Raw genomic sequence first — 19,374 nt, 5'->3', positions numbered from 1 at the left:
TGTGGTTTTGCATCGGTGGTGGGGTCTTTAATGGCGTGCTTATCCCACTGCTTTGTCCCATTGAGTGTGACTGCAGCCCGAAGGTGTTATGGTCCGACCATGCATGGTGCTGGGGGTGTCCACATCCCCCAGAAGAGGGGCAGGAAGGGATATGAGAGGCAGCTGGAGATATGGGACATGCCATGTGATGCTTCCAGGCTCCTAAGGTGTCTGGATGAGGCTGTGAGAGGCATGGCTTAGTGGCATGGTGGGGATGATTTGACAGTTGGATGTGATGATCTTAGTGATCATTTCCAACCTTAATGATTCTGTGATTCCCTATAGATTGCTTGTGGTCAGTTTTCTTCACTCCCCTTGGCTGCACTTGGATTGTTTTCAGGAAGAGAGGCAGAAGAAGAGATGTGGTCACTGAGGGAGTATCAGCCAGGCAGGGAAACCTCATCTGTGCTGTGGAGATGATTTGTTTGAAGCATGTGGGTTGTGGTGATTGCCCAGCCTGCACCTTGTGAGGTGTGCTTTACCTGGGAAAGCACTGGGAGGGCAGCATTTATGGGTAGGAGAAGGGAAAGGGGAAACTTCCCCCCAGATAGAGCATTTTTAGAGTGTGCAAGGTGACGGCATGATGTGCTGCTCTCTGGGCTGAGAAATTTGACGAAAACCATCCTGGTGCCCAACCTGTAGCTGTCAGATGTGCTTAATCTAGTGTTGATAAAATCAATGCCGACGAGCATCGTGGTTCATCAGAATGGGGTTGATGAGAGGTGGTAATCCTGGCTGTCAACGAGCAGCACTTTGGTTAAAGCCTTAATGTGCCCCTTCCCAGGGTGCCAGGCAGGACATTGAGTGCATGTATGTGGGGTCCCTCTTGGTGGGCAGCCTTGGGTGGGCTGCATGGGTGGGTCTGCATCTCTGTGTGCTGGATGGGCTGTCCCAGAAGGACTCTGTCCCTGCAGGGTGTCTGGGAAGCCATCCAGGTGTGCGTCCTGATGCTTCAAATCGGCTGTCCATCCTCGTCTGGCAGTAACGAGAGGGAGATATGTGAATAGCAATGGGAAGAGATGAGAGGTCCATAAATACTGGAGAATAAATAAAAGCATTAACATTTAATGAAAGAGGGTGGCAGCTCTCCTGTCGGATCTGTCCCTGGAAAGAGGAAAAGGAGAGGCTGGGGGGGAGCAGGAGGTGCTTTTGTAACCAGGGCAGCACATGGGGACCTCAGGAAGCACGTGCAGTTTGTGTGTGGTATTCAAGGATGCCCACATCTGGCATCACTGCGTGTTGCACCTCTGGTGCCAGCTGTAGGCAGACACCATCCCTGTCCTGAGCTGTGTATGAGAGGGGGCCTGAAATGTCAAGATCCAAACAGGTGTTGGACACCCAGATGTTGCATCTGGGTTATGTTGAAAGGTGCTGCCCTAAAGGTCTGTCTGTATCCAGGGTGGCAGCAGCAGGAGCCAAAAGGCAGTCTGGAGAAAATCCAGCAGAAGGAGGGATGCACAAAGTGAGCAGCAGTGTCCTGTGCCACTTTGCATGGGTAAAACAGGTCAGCTCGCCTCTTGGAGTGCTGTTTTGGGGCAAAAAAGCCACCAAGCACACCCGAGTGACCCCATGCTGTGCCAGCAAATAGGGCAGGGCATTCATGGATGCCCAGCGGTGTGCAGAGCCCATAGGCACCCATCTTATCCTACCTTCTCCCAGGTGTAAGAAGAGGTCTCTTGGAGTGGTTTAGGAGCTAATGATCTGGAGGGACATCAGTGGCTCAGCCTCCCAGCTCTGTGCGTGCGGCGTTAATGATCTCACAGCTAAAAATAGTCAGCTTGGGGCAGTGAGCGTTGCTGGTGGGGATCTGGGATACAGAGTGGCCAAAAGCCAAGCCAGCTCCTGTCTGTTTGCACGCTTCTGTGTCGCTCTGAGTCAATAAGCAGGCAGTAATTACCGAAGAGCCGCCTCTCAGTGCACAGATTAGCAGGGGAAGGCCATGCCCCTTGCAACAGCCATCCCCCGTCATCGCTGAGTGTCTTGCAGCATCTCCAGCCATTTTGCAAGGAGTTTGCTGCAGAACAGGAGCAAAGCTGAGCCCGGAGGATCGGGGCAGCCCTGGCGTTCGGCAGGGTTTGGGGGCGAGGGGAGGCACAGGGTTTTACAGCCCCCAAGGGCATCAGCAGGAACCGCTGTGCGGCCGTCTCCTGTACCCAGTGTAAAACATTAATCGGCGCGTTGGGCAGTGCGGGTCTTGAGCGGTAAAGGAAGGAGATAAATCACGGGCTTATTGTTATTGAATTTAGTGGCATCACTTTCACATTCAATTTCTCTCACCCGCTTTCTGAACAAACAAGAAATTACAGCCCAAATGTATTTTTTTGGCCTGGCGAACGTTATGCATTAACTTCCCCCTGATTAATATTACACGGGATGGAGGCAATGCTCCGCGGGCCACGCACTGCTCTGGCGAGAGCACGGGATTTGCTGCACATCCAATGTGCTCTTAGTAGTGGTCTTTTAAATAGAAAACAAGACTGTTAATAAGGGGGTAGAGTTCCTGTGATGCTGGTTTGCTTTACCTCTATAGCTCCCCAGGGCTTGCACTGTCACACGAGCATGCCATGTGCTGGCATCCACATTGCTGTGACCTCGGTGTGGTGGGAGCCAGAGCTGTGTTTTGGTGGCTCTCTCTGGGAAGCTGTGTCTTGTACCAATGGCAGTGTAGTTTGGGCAGCATCTATGCCCCAGTTTTGGGCAGCACCTGTGCCTCTCAACGAACTGAGGGAGCTGGTTTAGTGGGCATGGTGGTGATGGGTTGACTTGATGATGTTAATGGTCTTTTCCATTCCATGATCTCACCCCTTTTCCCTTGAGTATCTTATTATTGGTGTGTTGTGAGGTATGTTTGGGCTAACGAGGCAAGGCAAGGTGAGCTGCAGTAAAGTGCATTACATGTGTCAGGAGATGGCACTCCATGTCCCTGCCTGAACGCCAGCCCCGGTTTTGCTGCTTCTCTGACTGCTAACAGGTTTGCCCTGGGATCGTTTATTATGTTCTATATTTAGTGACAGGAGTGTCATAAAGCTGGATATTAGCTGCATACGGGATGTAGGACAAGGAGAGGGCCCTCAGTGGCTATTGCAAAAAATCAAAGATAGCCAAAAAATAGCTTGCTGTCAGCAGGTAAATGAATAGCAGTGATAGTATCCACAGCAGTGCTGTTAGTCCCACTGATCTGTGTAGGTGCTGGGAGGACAGGAGAGCTTTTTGCCTCCATGGTGATCTCCTGCTGTGTGGTTGTGCAGGTGCATCAGGCAGGTAATGATGGACTGGCCCTGCAGGTCACTGTTAGACCACTGTCGTGTTTGCTCCCTGTTACCCTGCTCTTAGGTCCTGTTTGCTGTCTCCTGTGTCCCTGCGCAGTCCCAGCTCCCTCCCGCCCTTCTTGTGGCTAAAAGCAAAGGCAATGGCAGCCTGCCCTTGAGGCTGCAGCCAGCAGCTGGTGGGATCTATAGAAATGCAATCAGGTCCCTTGGATGTCCTCCTGCCAGTCCATGTAACCTCATAGGCAACGATTGCCGTCGCGGTTGGGTATCGATGCTGCCGATGTCCCCGTGCTCTCAGGGACACCCAGCCCTGTGCATCCCATGGGATCAGCGTGCTGCAAGGGGCCATGCGGTCACACTTCCCGGCCCCTCATAGTCTGGGTGTCTGTCTGTGGCCTGCCTTACGCTGGGGTGCACGGATGAGTTGGGACAACATTGCAATGCATAAGTGTAAGACCATGTGTGCACACAGAGGCGAACGGCACAGCGCAGCTCTGCTCCATGCCCTGGTTGCTCCGCAGTTCCCGTGTCATGCAAGCAGCTTTACAAAGAACGTTGTCCCTGGGTGCTGCGAGGAGCAGTAGGAGCTCTGATCACACGGGGCTGCTCCGAGCAGCAGCTGGGGACAAACCATGGCAGCGTGCCGCTCGCACTCCCAGCACTAACTACATTTTTCACCGGTTGCTGCCGCACACTTTTCATTTTTGGATTGCCAGTCTCCCCTGAAGGACTCAGACAATCTCCCTCTGCTATAACAGACTGTACTTCTATATTAAAGTGTCAAGTTGCTGGGAAATTTACAGCCTCGCAGGGCCCATCAGGCGGCGGAGGCTCGGCAGCGCCCTCGCCATCGGGCTGTGCTGGGGAGCGAGCTGCGAGTGCATGCATGGGGAAGCCCAGCCTTTGTGAGCCCCCCCGGGAGCAAAAGGTGCTCTCAGGCTGAATTTGAACCCCTGCCAAGGCACAGGAACTGCCAGTAGCTGAGCATCAGCAGGACTGGAGCAGGCGGTGTTGCTGGTGGATGGTGGAAGGGTGAAGAGCTCCAAATGCAGCTGATGCCTTATGTAGAGGGGCTGTGTCTCGTGGCGTTGGTGGAGACGTGGCGCTGCCATTGTCTCTATGGAGAGTGAAATATGCCTGAGAGCATCACTTGGCTGGATGGGCTTATGTGTGCCTTCTTGCATTCACAGCTTAGGCAGAGTTCCCCAGTAGAGGTTGCCATAGTCTCTGTGCCCCTCTCAACTACCCTTGGACTTGATGATCTGGAAGGTCTTTTGCAACCTGAACAATTCTATGGTTTTGTGATTCTTGATCTTTGTTTTCTATCCGGAACCCGATAGGGAGGATGGAGCAGAGGGATCTACCAAGATCCATTTGCACTCATGCCCATTGCTGGGCACTGTGGGGCTGAGATCTCACATCTGCCATGGCCACGGAGGGCTCACGGGCACTGAGCATGGCATAGCCAGCCTGGGATTTGGTTGAGAGAGAGCCCCTTTGCATTGCTGGATCAGCTCCTGGGGAGAGGCATTCACCAGCCCCAAGGCCTGGAGCACCGGTGAATGGCGTCAGCAAACGGGCTTTAATTGCTTTTTGCTGGGATGGGGATTTATGGGCTTGGAGATTGCCAAGTTATTTATTAGATGGAGTATCGGGGGATAGACTAATATAAATCACAATGGCCAGCACTGAATGGAGCAGACAATCAGTAATTTAGAAAGCTTTAATAAAAATGCTAAGATATGTGAGCTGTTGGCAGTCATAATGAGTTGGTTATCATGGGTTGCCTGAAGCGGCAGGGTGGGTGTTATGGGGTGTGCAGACCCTTCCACGCCAGTGACAGGTGGCATTTTCCAGGTGAAGGGTTGGTGGCTGGTGGGGAAGTACGGCAGACTCTGGTGTCTTGAAGAGCCTGTGTGGGGGTTGCCAGGAGGAATTTCTGTTCTGAAAGGTTGTAGGGGTTGGTCCAGGTTTTCTAGGTTGCCATGTGGTCAATGGGGCCATGCTTTGTGCAGGTCTAAGTGACATCAGAGCAGGGCTGGTGGTGGGGAAAGGGCTGGGAATGTTGGTAGGTCTCCATGACCCCGTGTGCTGACGGTCCCTTTGTTGTTGTGTCCTGCAGTCCCCCCTCAGATCGTCAACATCTCATCAGACATCACCGTGAATGAAGGCAGCAGTGTGACCCTCATGTGCTTGGCCTTTGGGAGGCCGGAGCCCACTGTCACATGGCGGCATCTCTCTGGGAAAGGTGAGAGAAAACTTGGGGACCTGCCTGTGCTGAGTGCTGGCTGCAGGAGATGCCAGCTTGGCGAAGGGATGGAGGAGGATGGCAGGGGTGTGTGGGGATTTATGTGTAGGTTGGTTTTGGAGCTGGGAGCTGTTGGTGATGGTGCCCCATTTTATCACAGGGCAAGGCTTCGTGAGCGAGGACGAGTACCTGGAGATCACGGGCATCACACGGGAGCAGTCGGGCGAGTACGAGTGCAGTGCTGTCAATGATGTGGCCGTCCCAGATGTCCGGAAAGTCAAAGTCACTGTCAACTGTAAGTGCATGGAATGGGATCCCTGGTGGGGATGTGGTGGTGGGACAGGCACGTGGTCCATCCTAGGGACGTGACATGGCATGGCATCCCCACAGACCCGCCGTACATCTCCAATGCCAAGAACACAGGCGCCTCAGTGGGCCAGAAGGGCATCCTGCAGTGCGAGGCCTCGGCCGTCCCCGTGGCAGAGTTTCAGTGGTTCAAGGAGGACACCAGGTGCGGGTGCATGGAGGATGCAGGGTGGGATGGAGGCAGCCAAGGGATCAGCTTGGAGAGAGGCCAGGCTCTTCCTGCTATGGAGGATCCCAGACCTCACGGGGATTTTCAGGTCTTTCTCTCCATGGATAGTGTGGGTATCCCAGGGACAACCCACGGAGGGAGATGGGACTGGGGATGGAGTGAAGTGCTGGTGGGTGGCACAGCGGGGTGAAGGGTGGACCTCATAAGGCTGTGGAGGGCAGGGAGGGGGTGCCTGGGGCTGTTTTATATTAACCCATGTAAGGCTTTGAGCAGCACCATCTACGACCCCCTGTGCAGGTTAGCAAACGGGCTGGAGGGAGTGCGGATCGAGAGCAAGGGCCGCCTCTCGACGCTGACCTTCTTCAATGTCTCGGAAAAGGACTATGGCAACTACACGTGTGTGGCCACAAACAAGTTGGGCAACACCAATGCCAGCATCATCCTGTATGGTAGGTGCCCCAGATGTCGCCAGCGTCCCCAAACTGGGGACTTGACCCACTGCTGCCAACCTGCCAAGGGGGGAGAGGGGAATGCCAAGGGACGACAGGGGGAGGGCTTCTGTTTGCATGACAGCATGATCTCATCCTCTCATCACTGCCTTGAACGCCGTCCCTCTTCTTCCTCTTCTCCCCCTGGTGCAGGGCCCGGAGCGGTGCACGACAGTGGCAACGCAGCCTCCCGGGCGGCCGCTGGCCTCTGCCTCTGGGCCACCCTCCTCGCTCGCCTCCTCCTCGACTTTTGATAAGGGAGTGGAGGGTCCCGGGACGGCCGCCCGGGGACTCCTCTCCGTCAGACGGGCACAACGCCGGAGGACGGGGAGCGGCGCCAAAGGGCCGAGGACGGCCACGTCTCCCACCTGCTGGGATCATTCTCGCCGCCAGTTACGCTGTACAGACCCCACCACGTGCCACCAGACTGTCACCCGCCACCGTCGCCTGCCCATCGAAGGGCAATGCTGCACCGAGCCTTGTCTGCCGCCTTGTCCCTCCTTGCATCGAGCCGGCTGCGGGCGATGTGCCCCACGGATGGGGTACAGCGTGGATGGGGCTCCCCGCTGACACCTGGCAGGCGTCTTGGTGACACCGTGTTGGACACGGGTGTGGTGGGTGGGGGCCACCCGGAGCGGTCGCTGGGGACGTCCATCTCGTCGTCACATTGAGACACCTATGCCCAAACAGACCCTGAAGTTGGAGCCCTGCGTCTGCCTTGCACCGTCTCCGTCCTGAATGTGATCTCTCACCACCAAAGCTCCTCCCAGACCATCTCCTCGCTTCTCCATCCCCCGCTGCTTCCCTTCTGCACTGCAGCCCCTCTGCCCTGTGCCCAAGGATGTGTCCCTGCCCAGAGGAAGCTCCTCTGGACCACGGGCACTTGAGATGCTCACTGAATTTCCAGCTCCTTGCTCAATCTGACAGCTAAGGCACTGCAGCACTGGCACTGGGAGGAGGCACTAACCAACACAGGCAAGCACCAGGCAGCAAACAGAGCCCCAGCTGCAGCTCCAACACACCTGCTGCCACCCGTGTGCCAGGAGGTGTGGGACCACAGAGTTCCATCTTATGGGTGCTTCAGGTCTCCCCAAGGGCTCTTCCTACACTGTTCAGGCAAAAACCTCCGCCTGTCCCAGCAGTGGTGTTTGACCATTTGGCGACAGCTCAGGCTCCATTGGAAAAATAATGGCCGTCAATTTGCTACACCTACACAACAAGGATGCCCTGGTGCCTCCAGCTTGCTGCTTGCTGAGAGGCTCCACTGACACGAGAACATGTGCAGTCAGAACCTTCTCTTTGCTTCCTCTAGCTGCCCTGCAATGGTCACCTCAATGGGGCTGTGTTGGTTCTCAGCCCGTGGCCCCACAGTGCTGCAATGCTCCTTGCATGGGGGATAACCTTAATCCTTATGCTCTGGGGCAAGGATGGGAAGCTTTGGGTTTGTACTTCAGGGACAGAACCTCCTACTCAGCTCCAGAGAAGTCCCGCACAGCACTGGACAAAGTGCCAGCAACAAAGGGACAAAACATGATGGTAGCACACCAAGGAAGCACACGATGTCCCCCCTTACCATGACCTTCTTACCCTGGGGAACTGTCTCCCTGCCCTTCCCTTCTTTCTCCCTCCAAAAGCAAGATGACTTGAGAGCTGAGGCTGTGTATCTTTCCCCATACAAACTCTGCTGCTGCCCTGTTTTCCATCCTACAGAAAAGAAAGAAAACCCTGGCACAGACCCTGCAATGTGCCACTGCCCTGTCCTCATTGCGGCGGTGCCCTCGCCTCATCCCTCGTCTCTTCTGGGCCTCCTGGGCGTTGCACAAACAAGCACACTTACAACGCTGCTACAAAAGAAGCAGCAGCTGCAAAATCTGCAGGGATGCTCCTGACCCCACACATGGGACACCGACAGTGACAAAACCCACGCAGCCTGAAGGCACCGCTCCAGCAATGACCAGGCACACCAGCTTCAGCTTACCTGATGGGCAGGGATGTGGCACGGTGAGCAGTGAGCTGGTCCTGCATTCCCACCAGCATCCCGGGAAGGAGTCACGAGCAGCAGCCCGATCCCATCTGTGTGCATCTCTGTGGAGGCGAGTGGCACCATCGCAGGGGGGCACGGTGGCCCGCACATCCTTCCCCACGCTCCTGCTCTGAGCCCCCCATCCCAACTTGTTGATTCACAGAACAAACGGCCCCTCTCCACCCAGAAGCAAGGCAGAAGCATGCAAATGTGATCCCACCACAGCAGTGATGCATCAACTGCAAGGAAATAGACATAACCCTCCCGAGTCCTACCTGGCAGCTCCATCTCCCAGCTCTCAAAAACTGCGTGGGACACCCTGATGGGCTGAGTGCCCTGCAATGCTCACAACCACGCTTGGCAAAGGATGGTGTCAGCAGGTGGCCCCCTCTTCATCTTTGTTTCTGGGGCTTTCAGATGCATTCCTGGGGCATGGGAGACGCCCGGCAGTGTCACCCCAGTGCCACCTCCCTGCCCCCCTCCAACACCCCCCAGCTGGCACACAACCCTTGCTTGGCGCACTACTCCGGTGCCCTATTTCTCTCTCCCTGCAGAAGAAACACTGAACCAGTCCCTGACACGAGGCCAAAGGCCGTAGCATTGCAGAGACAAGACATGACGACTACCAGATGCCCCGAGGTCACACACAACAGCCTCGGGGCCGCCCCGCGCTCCCCGTTCTTCTCCCTCCCCGGGTCGGTTTGGGCTGGCTTCCTTGTCCTCCTCCGTCGGGACGGCGTTCGACTTTCTCGTGCCATGTAACGTGCAGTTGTGAGGAACGTGTTGGCTGTCCGAGGCCACGGCTCTGCCGTGTGGGTGGGTGGCAGAGCCTCATGCCATCGCCACTCCCCACGTGCTCGCCTTGCCGGCGCGCGGTCTCTGAGTTTCCGTCGATCATTGTATTCCAAGGGTGGCTATACTACCTGAGATTTGTGCATGTTACATTGTAGTTGTAACCTTTTCTAATTCGGCAAGAATAAGAGATGGTTGTGATTGTGCAGTGTATCAATAAAGTTTGACGAACTTTGTACCCTCGGGGCATTGCTTCACGGAGCGCATGGGGAGCGCGGGGCTCCTGTGCACCGTGCTCCATGGCAGCCGCATTCAGCTCCTGGCTGCCCTTGCACTGGCACTGCTTCCAGCCCCACGGCTTGTCTGGTTCCCAACCAGGCTCCTTGCTCTGTGCCTCGCTGCTATTTGACTCTTCCCTCATCCCTATCCCCACGTCTGTCCTCTGCTGATGGGTCGTGCAGCACAGACAAGCACATACCTATTTCAGGAGCCCTGCAGGCGAAGGACCGGCTCTGCTCTGTTCACTCACCTACCTTCAGCAGAAGCACCACTGGATTCTTCCTTTTGGTGGCTGTGTTGTCTCATGTGTCATCGTCTCTTAACAATGTTTGCTCCAAAAAACCTACTTCTGTGCAAGGAATGCCACTGCAGAGGAAATGCTCCTAACAGTGCTTTGCGCCTACCAAGATGTGACTCCACAAGACACAGACAGTATGCCTTCATCAACGGACGAAGACTACGGGAAGGGACCTGTGCCTCTTGGGACCATTTTCCCATCCCACTGATGGATGCTCTTCAGTGAGGGGCCCTGTTTTCCTGCAGAAACCCCAAAGCTGATATCTCAGAGCTGTGTTAGAGGGTAGGAAGGCTGCTAGGAGCACAAGAGCAGCAAGATGCTCTGGGGCAACGCCTGACCCATAAGGAGATTGATTGCTTGCTCTGCACCTCCCTTTGCCTTTCCTGACATGAAGCTGGAAAGCAGTGTCCTCAGAGCGTATTGCTGAGCCAGCTGCTCCTCATGGTGACAGCCTCCCACAGCCTGCAACCACTTCAGCATATGGCTCTGTCAGGGACACCTTGGCTGTGTGCACTGGAAAGAAAGGTAAGTGCTTCCCTAAACACACTGGGAGAGGGGTCTGGGATGGGAGAAGCACACCTGCTCCAGCACATCCAAATGGATTGGGGCTAGGGCAGCACCAAGACTCCAAACAGCTCACCTCGATCGTGGCCATGGAGGTGGAAATCACCCGGCTGGGCCATCCCTCTTGTCTGTGCACATCTCTACGGGTGATATAATGGTGACACTGTCCCTTTGCTCTTCGTCCACCTACCAGCAGCCTTTTACATGCCTCTTAGGAAAAAAAACAACAGCTGCACGTACAACCTGCAAAACTAAATCAGGTTGTAGCCACCCCCCATGCAAAACTCTTGGACTTCTTGGTGTGGTTGGTAAAAGGATGACAAGCACCAGTCATTGGGATGCAGTGTTAAGAAGGAAGAGCCATCCAGAAGGGAACGAGCACTTGCTCCTCCCTTTTTTGGACACTTTTGGCCTCTCCTGAGTGCAATTTTGCTGTGTCACAACCAAGAAGAACAATGAGAGACAGCCTGACACGCTCCCTTCTCTGCTGTGGCCCCAGACCAGAGGGCTTCGTGCTCCGCATCATCACTTCCTGCAAGGCAAGAATCACAGCTAACACACTGTGGCACAAGCAATAAACCCTGTCCTGAACAACACAAGCACAAGTGGGCTCCTTTCACAACATACAGGAAAGCATCACTAACACCTGGAGCACAGCTACATCCAGAGGGAGCGAGGGCATCTTTCAGGCCATGACATTCATCTCCCTTCACTGAGAGACACAAATAAATATGTATCTAAATAAATACAGAAACACACCCATAAACCAGCATCTCTCTGTCTCTCTCTCCAACTAATTCTGCAGTGCTCAAACCCTGGCACTGTGCCCTCTACCTCCTGCCTACAGCACTGAAAATATCAGAATTTCAAAAATAAAGGGAGGAGCCCCATTAACCCCAGATGCATCCTTTGGAGGTGGGCAGGGTTCCTCCCTTACCTGCCAGGCTTGCCTTGCCACAGCCAACTTTCTTTTCCTGAAAGCCAACAGCCATGCACTGCTCCATCTCCTCCCCCAGGAGAAGCAGAGACACACATCTGTGGCCGTGGCACAACAAATGTGGCCACAGCAGTTCCTACAAAGCCATCACCGTGGCTCTAGCACTGTGGTTGGCACTGATCCCCTCTTTCTCTGCCATCCTGACTCCAGGATGCAGAAAGCTGCATGCATCTGGCCATCCTGCCCTGGAAAAGCAATTAAATGCCACGAGCCCATGGGGAAATGCATGGTAGTGGGATGCCTTTGCAACCCTGCCAACAGGGTAACTTTGGGATAAAGCCCACGTACTGGGGGCCCCTCCATTCCCACAGCGACAGTATTTGCCACCAAGGGAAAAGACACAAGCAACCCTGGGGCTCACAGCAAGTCCCTTTGGAGATTTTCCCCTTTTTCCAAACAGGGCCTTGCATCCACTGCACTGTCAGTGATGGGGCACTGGTGCCCACAGTGACAGCAAGGGACCCTCACTTAGGGCAGGGCTCCCAAAAGGATGGGAATAGCTGAACATTTTGCAAATGCTGCTGGCTGCAATCAGCCCAAAGGTGCATTGGGCACTGTGCACACAGGGGTGGGGGTCTCTGTTCCCTACCTTTTCTCCCCGTCCTCGAGGGATGCTCCAACCTCAGGTCCCCACATGCTGCCTGGGGCCGGGAGATGCTGCGCCGTCATTTCACAACACCTCGCTATCCTCTCTGCTCTCTCTCTCCCTTCTCCCTGCCTACTTCTCGGGCTGCACAAACTCAGAGGAGGAAAAAAAAATAAAATATTAAAAGCCCTGCAATCGTTAACAGACCAGCTCTGATCCTCACACAACACGCCATGTGCCAGGTGGAGCTCACGCACCTTGAGAAGCCGGTGGCTACAGTGAAAGCTGAAGACTCAATCAACAACACCCCTCCACGCACCAACAGAGACCAACGCCAGCGCACCAACAGCAAGGTTTCACCAACACCCAGAAACTCACTTGTGACCTGCGCGGCCCCACCGCATCACCTCCAACACCAGTCAGCTCACCCCAGCCCTCCATGTACTCACCGAAGCCTCACCTTGTGCCGCATCACATCCGGGCTCGGCGCTCACCTCCTCCTGCTGCTCCATCCATTTCCTCATCACTGCTCCCTCCCTCCCTCCATCCCAGCAGCCCTCCCCATCGCCCAGCGGCCGCGGCGGGGGCAATGAGCACCACAAGCAGACGGAGCGGCCACATGGAACAATCGTTTTAATGGATAGAGGCAGAGAGAGCCCCCTCGCCGCCCGCCCGCCGTGCCCCCGCCTCGCTGTCGGCCACGGAGAAGGAAGGGAAACCAAAGGAGGAAAAGAAACTGCAGGGGAGACCCCCACCAGTGAAAAATAAAGCGAGTCGTTGAGGTGCCCTACCCTCCCCCCTCAAATTTCAGCCGGTGGCTCAGCGGTGGGTGCCGATCGCTTCGCCTTCTTTTTATATATATATATATATATATATATATATATACACACACACACGCACACCCACACACATATACATATATATATATATAAATGAAACTGAGCTATATAGATCTATATCTACGTCCATCCCTCGGTTCGCTTTATTCCACCACCAAGGGTGCGCAGCACAGGGTGACGGAGAGGGACCCCATGCAGCACCTGTGTCCCCTTGTCCCCAGACACCCGAGGGTGGAAAGGTGATGGGACCTGGGCACGTGCGGAGCGAGAACCTCTCCTCATCTCACGGAGGACCAATACACACCTAACTCCATATACAGCATGCAGTAATGGCAGCGGAAGGACCCTGCTGGGAACTGTGGCTGGAACGCTAACAAAAAAAAATTATATATATATATATATATATGTATATTTATATATACTGTATATATATATCCCATAAAAAGATTCAGCGTCTCCCTTCGCCTCGATGCACGGAGGAACTGTTTGTATGGCCGTGGTCCAGGCCGGGTGAGGGGTCTCAGCACAAGGCTCCTGCTCCTCGCCCAGGGACAAGCCAGCACCATCCTCCTCGGAAACACACTTCTCTCCGCTTGCTCTCTCGTTCCTGGTTTTCATTCATTCTTTCTTTCTTTCTTTCTTTTTTTTTTTTTTTTTTTGCATCTTTGTTTTTTAGGAACTAAGAGTTCTAGGCTCGTATCAGAAAATATAATTAATAAAATGAACCCTTATCATTCACGATGTCCGCGTGGCGTACGATGAACGTGGCTCGGCACTGCTCTCCTTCCTCCCTTTCCGTTCGTGGCGGTGTGGTGTAACTGTTGAAGATCTATATATCTATACATATATATATATATGTATATGTGGATATATATATATATATTTCGGAACACAAATGGCGGCACAGTCCATGAGAAGACGGGGAAATCTCGGCCAAGAAAAAAACCTGTGCATACGGACGGAGGGGCTCCGGGTGAGCGGGGATGGTGAGGGGACCAGGGCTGCCCCATCCCCACACTGACCCACAGCAGAGAACGACGAAACGGGGCAGAAAAAGGGGCAGGCGAAAAAATAACCAGAGGAAAGAAAAAGACTCAGTCGTGTTGCGTCTTCAGCAGGAAGCCTTGGATAATTTTTTTTTTTTTTTTCCTCCCTCCTTTCCAAATTCCCTTTGAATTATTATTATTATTATTATTAATTGTTGTCGCTTTGTTTGTTTTTTTTTTTTGCGTGTTTTTCCTCTCTCCCCCTCCCCCAGAAGGCCTGGCCGGACAACTCTCTCAATTCTTATGATTATTTTCAGAAACAGTGAATACATCTTCTTCCTCTCCTTTCTGCTGTGGTGGTCGTGGCCGCCTCGGGGCTCAGAACTGGCGGGCGAGCTGGGCGAGCGGCAGGGCCAGCAGCCAGGCACAGCTGCCTCGCCGCCACGCACCGCTGTTGCCATCGTGCACTGCACCGGGGCCTGCGGGGGGAGAAACACCCGCACTGTTAGCTGGAGGGAATGGAGGGGGGAAGAAAACAACGCTGCTTTGGGCCCCGGTGCTATTACAAACACTGGGGTTGCCGCTGAGAGCTGCATGGTGCAGCCATTCCCGTCCTTGGGTTTGGGACATGAACCCCACCACGGTCCTGTGCTGGTTCCCATTTCCCATCCCCAGCCTATCATCTTGGATGCAAAACCACAAAGCAACCTCCTCCAGCTCCTCCAAATGTTCTGTGAACTTGGAGGCGATAGCTTTCACCCAGCTAAACCAAAAGTACCACCAAGGAATTGGACTTCATCCTCCGACCCGGGATATCATATAACACTGTAATTCTGTAAGTCTATGACTCCAAGATGACTCTCTGATTCTGTAAAAATCACCCAGGAGATGGATGATGAGGCACTGGCAGAGGATGCCTAGAGAAGCAGTGGGTGCATCGTGCCTTGAGGTGCCCAAGGCCATGGATGGAAACATAGGCAGTCTGAGCTGGTAGGAGACAACCAGCCCACGGTGGAGGTTGGACCCTTCCAACCCAAACCATTCAATGATTCCATGTGCAGCACTGCACCCAGCTCCTGCTGGCACCCAGCCTCCCCAGAGCCACCTTGTGTCCCTCTGCAGGAAGGATGAAGCGGGTTGTAAGGAACAGAGATCCCCATGCTTAGGCAGACAGGTGAGGATCTCGAAATATGCCACGGAGAAGGGCTCCCAAGTTGGTGTTTTTTGGCAGAAACACCCCAAACTGTCCTGCCCCAGTGGGACCATGTGGGAGGATCAGATCAGTTCTCACTTTTGCAATCCCGAGAGATGTCCCCTCACTCAGGGCACTGAGGACCACTCTCCATCAGGTCTCCCTTTTGCAGCATACTCTAGCACCCCTACAGACACCACTACCCACAGAGCCCTAAATCATGGTGGGACTAACAAGCTGGGCAATGGGCAGCTCTGGAACCAAGAGCAGCTTCGTGCTGCCTCCAACTCTTCCCAATATCTTGAGATCATCCCACTGCCAGCCACAAAGTGCACTACGAATGGAGCCACGTGGCTGCAGAGCCCCAGATCAGGATGGTGGTGGTCCCCAGGGCAAGCGATCGATCGATCGGTAAGAGCAGCAACGCAAGGAAGAGCACCCCTACCACATCCTGAGGCAAAAAAAAGGCACTAAAGCAACACTAAAAGCATCCTAGAGGAAGAAGGACTGGCTGCAGCACCACTGGGCAACAGGACCACGAAACCATCCCTGCCTGCATCCTGGAGACGGGGGGGAAGAGAGCAGTGGAGGGGACAGTGGGGATGTGGCATGCAGAGGTGGGAGGTGGGCATGTTAAAGACCCAAACAGAAATGCAGCTAAACGCATGTGGCTACAGTTAAGCAGCAATGGGGAAGCCACGAGCAGCCCCAAAGTTATCACTGCAAGAGCTGGAGCAATGGGGTTTAGGGGAGCTGCTCCCTGGATACTGCTGGAGGGACCCACAGGGACACGGAGCAGGGGGATTGCTGGCATTGCAGGCTCATCATTACTGACCTTTCCAGGGTGTCAGAGCGGTTGTTGTCTCTTCTAAAAATCAAAGAACAAGTCAAGGTTAAGGCACAGAGGCAATGGCAGGCTCAAGGTGCTTTGCTCAGCCTGCTCTTGGCATGGGAAAATGCACGGTCATGATTGCTATAGGGCCTCTGTCCTCCATCCATGTGGAGCTTCCTGGGTGATTTTATTGCAAACCCTCTGGGAATCCACATGGATTGCACAAAAGGGGAGCAGTAGAGAGCTCTGTTCCTTTTTTTTTTTTTTTTTTTCTTTCTGACTCAAGAAAATTATTTGATTCCAGAGCACTTCATCACATTAAAGACAGCATCAAATGAGCCGCTGAATTAGGTGGAAGGCCTGTAATAAGAATTGCTACGTGTTAGATAAAGCACCAGTTGACCTCCCTGAGAAAAAAAGATTAAGGAAAGGATTACAAGATGTATTCTGCACTATCCTCAGTTGCAAGGCACTGGAAACGTCAATGTGCTGACGTGGATTAAAACTCCATTTGGGGGAGGAGAACCCTGAATAGTTCACTCAGCCTCAAGGAAGAGGGGATGCACACAAAACTGTCCCCCAAAACCACACAGATTGGACATTTCTCCTGCAACAGGTAGCACAGCACTTCACTGGGAACCGTAAGGGGATTTGGCTCCCAGCTGGGCTGCACACAAGGTGATGGGGCCACGTTTCCCATTATGGCACGAGCCACTCCAAGTGTCTTTAATGGAAGAAAATCCAGTAACTGGCAGCTCTCATTAAACCACCAGCAGAGAGAGTCCTTCTTAACTCGGAGGCTTCTTGTCCAGCCTGCACTGTGCAACCCTTGAATGGGGTCCCAGGATTATGTGAGATTTTCATCCCATAAGCCAATACAGAGATTACAATCACACAAGTGGCCCAGGCCACGTGGGACACTCGGTCCCCAGGGCAGGACAGCATGGACAGAGCCATGTGGCCCTGAGGTGTCCTGTCCCTCTCCCTGAAAAACAGAGTCATTGGTGACCAAAATTACCGGAAAGCCCGATGGGGAAGAAGCTGAGATCGTTTCTAAGCAACCCTAATGAAGGCTTAACAGCCAGGTAACAACTAATGTCTGTCACTTACAGCACCAACTTTTTCCTGCAGAAGTGACTGTGATGCTCATTAACACCCAAAGTTGGAGCGACCTGGGAGCTGCGGGCACAGCCCTGAGCACAGTGAGGGAAAGAGATCTGTGGGGAAACCCAGTGCAACAGCTGGTACCCACGGAAGATGAGGATGCAAGCAGCACACAGGTGCTCACTCAGCCCAACATGTATAAAGGAGCAGACATGTGATGGGCAGTGCCTTCTGCACAGATACGGGGGGACAGCAGGAAAGAGAGACCACATTTCCAGAGATGTCTTCCCAAATGCCCTGCTGGTACAAAGTGCTAATTGCTATCTTGTTTTCCTTTTCTTAATCACTGCACACCTACAATCATTGCACACCTACAAAAGCAGTGTCTTGCTCTACCACAACCCTGCCTTTCCTGCAGAAAAGGGGTCTCTTGTAACCTCTCTAGGCTTAATTAAATAACTCACACATTCTAGGAAAGGGTTTGCAATGCCAGGAGCAAGTTGGTGCTTTCCATTAAACCCTCTTCACGGTGATTAATTCCATCCTGTGGTTTGTTTAACAAGGGCTGCTATTAATGTCATCCATGAACACTGCTACCCATGGGCAGGAATGCCACACCGTGCCTCCCCTGGGTTTCCCCCTCGGTGTCCCCAGCACAAGGTCATGTCGAAGAGGTGGATAATGATGCACTTTGCACACAATTGTTGCAAATCCAAAGCGGGCCCAGAACTGAGGGTGGGTCATCATGAGGAATGATGCTGGGAGAGAATGGAGGTCCCCAAGCCCTGCTTCTCCTTGGCATCTGCCAGAGCAAGGCAATGGACACCCGCAGCTAGACCCTTGCTTTGCACTGATGCCCAAACACAGCAACAGTGCCCAACACCTCTAAGCAGTGCCCAGTCAGGAGGGTGGTTTGGAGGTTTTGATGCTTCCCCTGTGCTCACCCACACTCTGTGTTAGAAAGGATGAGTAGGAACATGCATCACTCCAGATTGTACACTGGTGGTCGCTCCGTTAAGCTGTGCCTGGTCCCCATCCCAGCCCCTCAGTGCTGCTCACCATAAAGGATCATGCTGGCGTTGGTGTTTCCTAGCTGGTTGGAGGCCACGCAGGTGTAGTTGCCGTAGTCCTGCTCAGAGACGTTGAAGAAAGTCAGTCGGGAGAAGAAGGCTTTGTTTTCCACCTTCAGCCCTTTCTGTCCTTCAGCCAGCCTGGGAGGAGAGCAGAAGGGGTGATGGAGATGGCACCAAGAAGGAAGCATCCCCTATGATTCAGGATGAGAAGTACTGCCCTTAAGTTGCACCAGGACAGGTTCATCAGGGTGGATATTAGGAACTATTTCTTCTCTGACAGAGTGATGCTGCACTTCCCAGTTGCCCGGGGGTGGGGTCACTGTCCCTAGGGCTGTTCCAGAGCAGTGGGGATGTGGCACTGAGGGATGCAGGCAGTGGGCACGGTGGGATGGGGTTGGGACTGGTGATCTCAAGAGATCTTTTTCAACCTGAATGATTTTATGATTCTACGGTTCTATGAATCCCAACCTACAGGTGTTGGAAGGTCCTGGATCTACGCTGGCTTTGCTCTGCGGGTTTTTGATGATGAAGGGTGAGGGGAGGAAGGGTCAGCTCCCACCCCCATGGGGCACCCCGGGCTCTTACCGCTTGTCGTCTTTGTACCACTGGAAGTCAGCGGAGGGGACGGCGGAGGCTTCACACATCAGGATGCCCTTCTGCCCCACCGGCACACCGGTGCTCTTCGCATCCGAGATGTACGGCGGGTCTGTGGGGAGGACAGAGCTGGGGGTTGGTGCCTCCCACCTCTCTCTCCTTTTCTTTCCCCATCTCATGGAAGGAGAAAAATCATCTCCGAGCTTATGCCCAGCTCCTGCAACTCTTGTTCTGCTGTCCAAAAGGGTTGGGCAGATGGGGGACCCCAACCACATCCCTGCATCCTCCAAGGACCAGCGCTCCCTGATGCCCAAAAGCTCCAGGGGTGACCAGAATGGAGTCTGGGGAGCTTGGAGGGCCTTCACTTCTGTCTACAAGCACAAACAGTGCTGCTTTCTTCCTCTCTCTCTCCCTTTTTTCAAAACGAAGAAATGCCTATTTACTGCTCACTTCCCTCCTCTCCCCTGAGGTTATCAGCACAGCATCTCACCACAGGCAGAAAACTCAGGTTGATGGAAACAGCTGAGGAAGAGGTGGAAAAAAACAGAGCTTGAAAACAAAAAAAAAAAAGGGGGGGGGGAATAAAAGGGCAGAGCACCACCTGCTTGGAAACCTGCTGCTGCCAGGCTGGGAAGT

The 19,374-nt window shown here is 53.8% G+C and overlaps 2 protein-coding genes across 7 annotated transcripts in view; one reads left to right on the top strand and one right to left on the bottom strand.

The window, feature by feature from the left end:
* The window catches only part of OPCML (opioid binding protein/cell adhesion molecule like), a 253,432-nt gene extending 243,800 nt beyond the window's left edge, over positions 1–9,632 (top strand). For both annotated transcript variants that reach the window (XM_042882564.1, XM_042882563.1), the window contains 5 exons: positions 5,431–5,556; positions 5,717–5,851; positions 5,947–6,067; positions 6,389–6,540; positions 6,733–9,632. In XM_042882564.1, coding sequence (XP_042738498.1) covers positions 5,431–5,556; positions 5,717–5,851; positions 5,947–6,067; positions 6,389–6,540; positions 6,733–6,833 — 635 coding nt within the window. In that variant the 3' untranslated portion in view covers positions 6,834–9,632. The remainder of the gene's footprint in view (positions 1–5,430; positions 5,557–5,716; positions 5,852–5,946; positions 6,068–6,388; positions 6,541–6,732) is intronic.
* A 4,560-nt stretch (positions 9,633–14,192) lies between these two features.
* The window catches only part of LOC122186074 (protein CEPU-1), a 243,687-nt gene continuing 238,505 nt past the window's right edge, over positions 14,193–19,374 (bottom strand). For all 5 annotated transcript variants that reach the window (XM_042882450.1, XM_042882452.1, XM_042882454.1 and 2 more), the window contains 4 exons: positions 18,730–18,850; positions 18,131–18,282; positions 15,971–16,003; positions 14,193–14,422 (listed from right to left, as the gene is read on the bottom strand). In XM_042882450.1, the coding sequence (XP_042738384.1) occupies positions 14,322–14,422; positions 15,971–16,003; positions 18,131–18,282; positions 18,730–18,850 (407 nt within the window). In that variant the 3' untranslated portion in view covers positions 14,193–14,321. The remainder of the gene's footprint in view (positions 14,423–15,970; positions 16,004–18,130; positions 18,283–18,729; positions 18,851–19,374) is intronic.

The sequence above is a fragment of the Lagopus leucura genome, unplaced genomic scaffold (assembly GCF_019238085.1).
Source record: "Lagopus leucura isolate 7727_CA_CO unplaced genomic scaffold, USGS_WTPT01 Super-Scaffold_100034, whole genome shotgun sequence".
NCBI lineage: Eukaryota > Metazoa > Chordata > Aves > Galliformes > Phasianidae > Lagopus > Lagopus leucura.
Note: the sequence above shows the minus strand (reverse complement) of the source record. Positions and strands in the feature narration are given on the sequence as shown.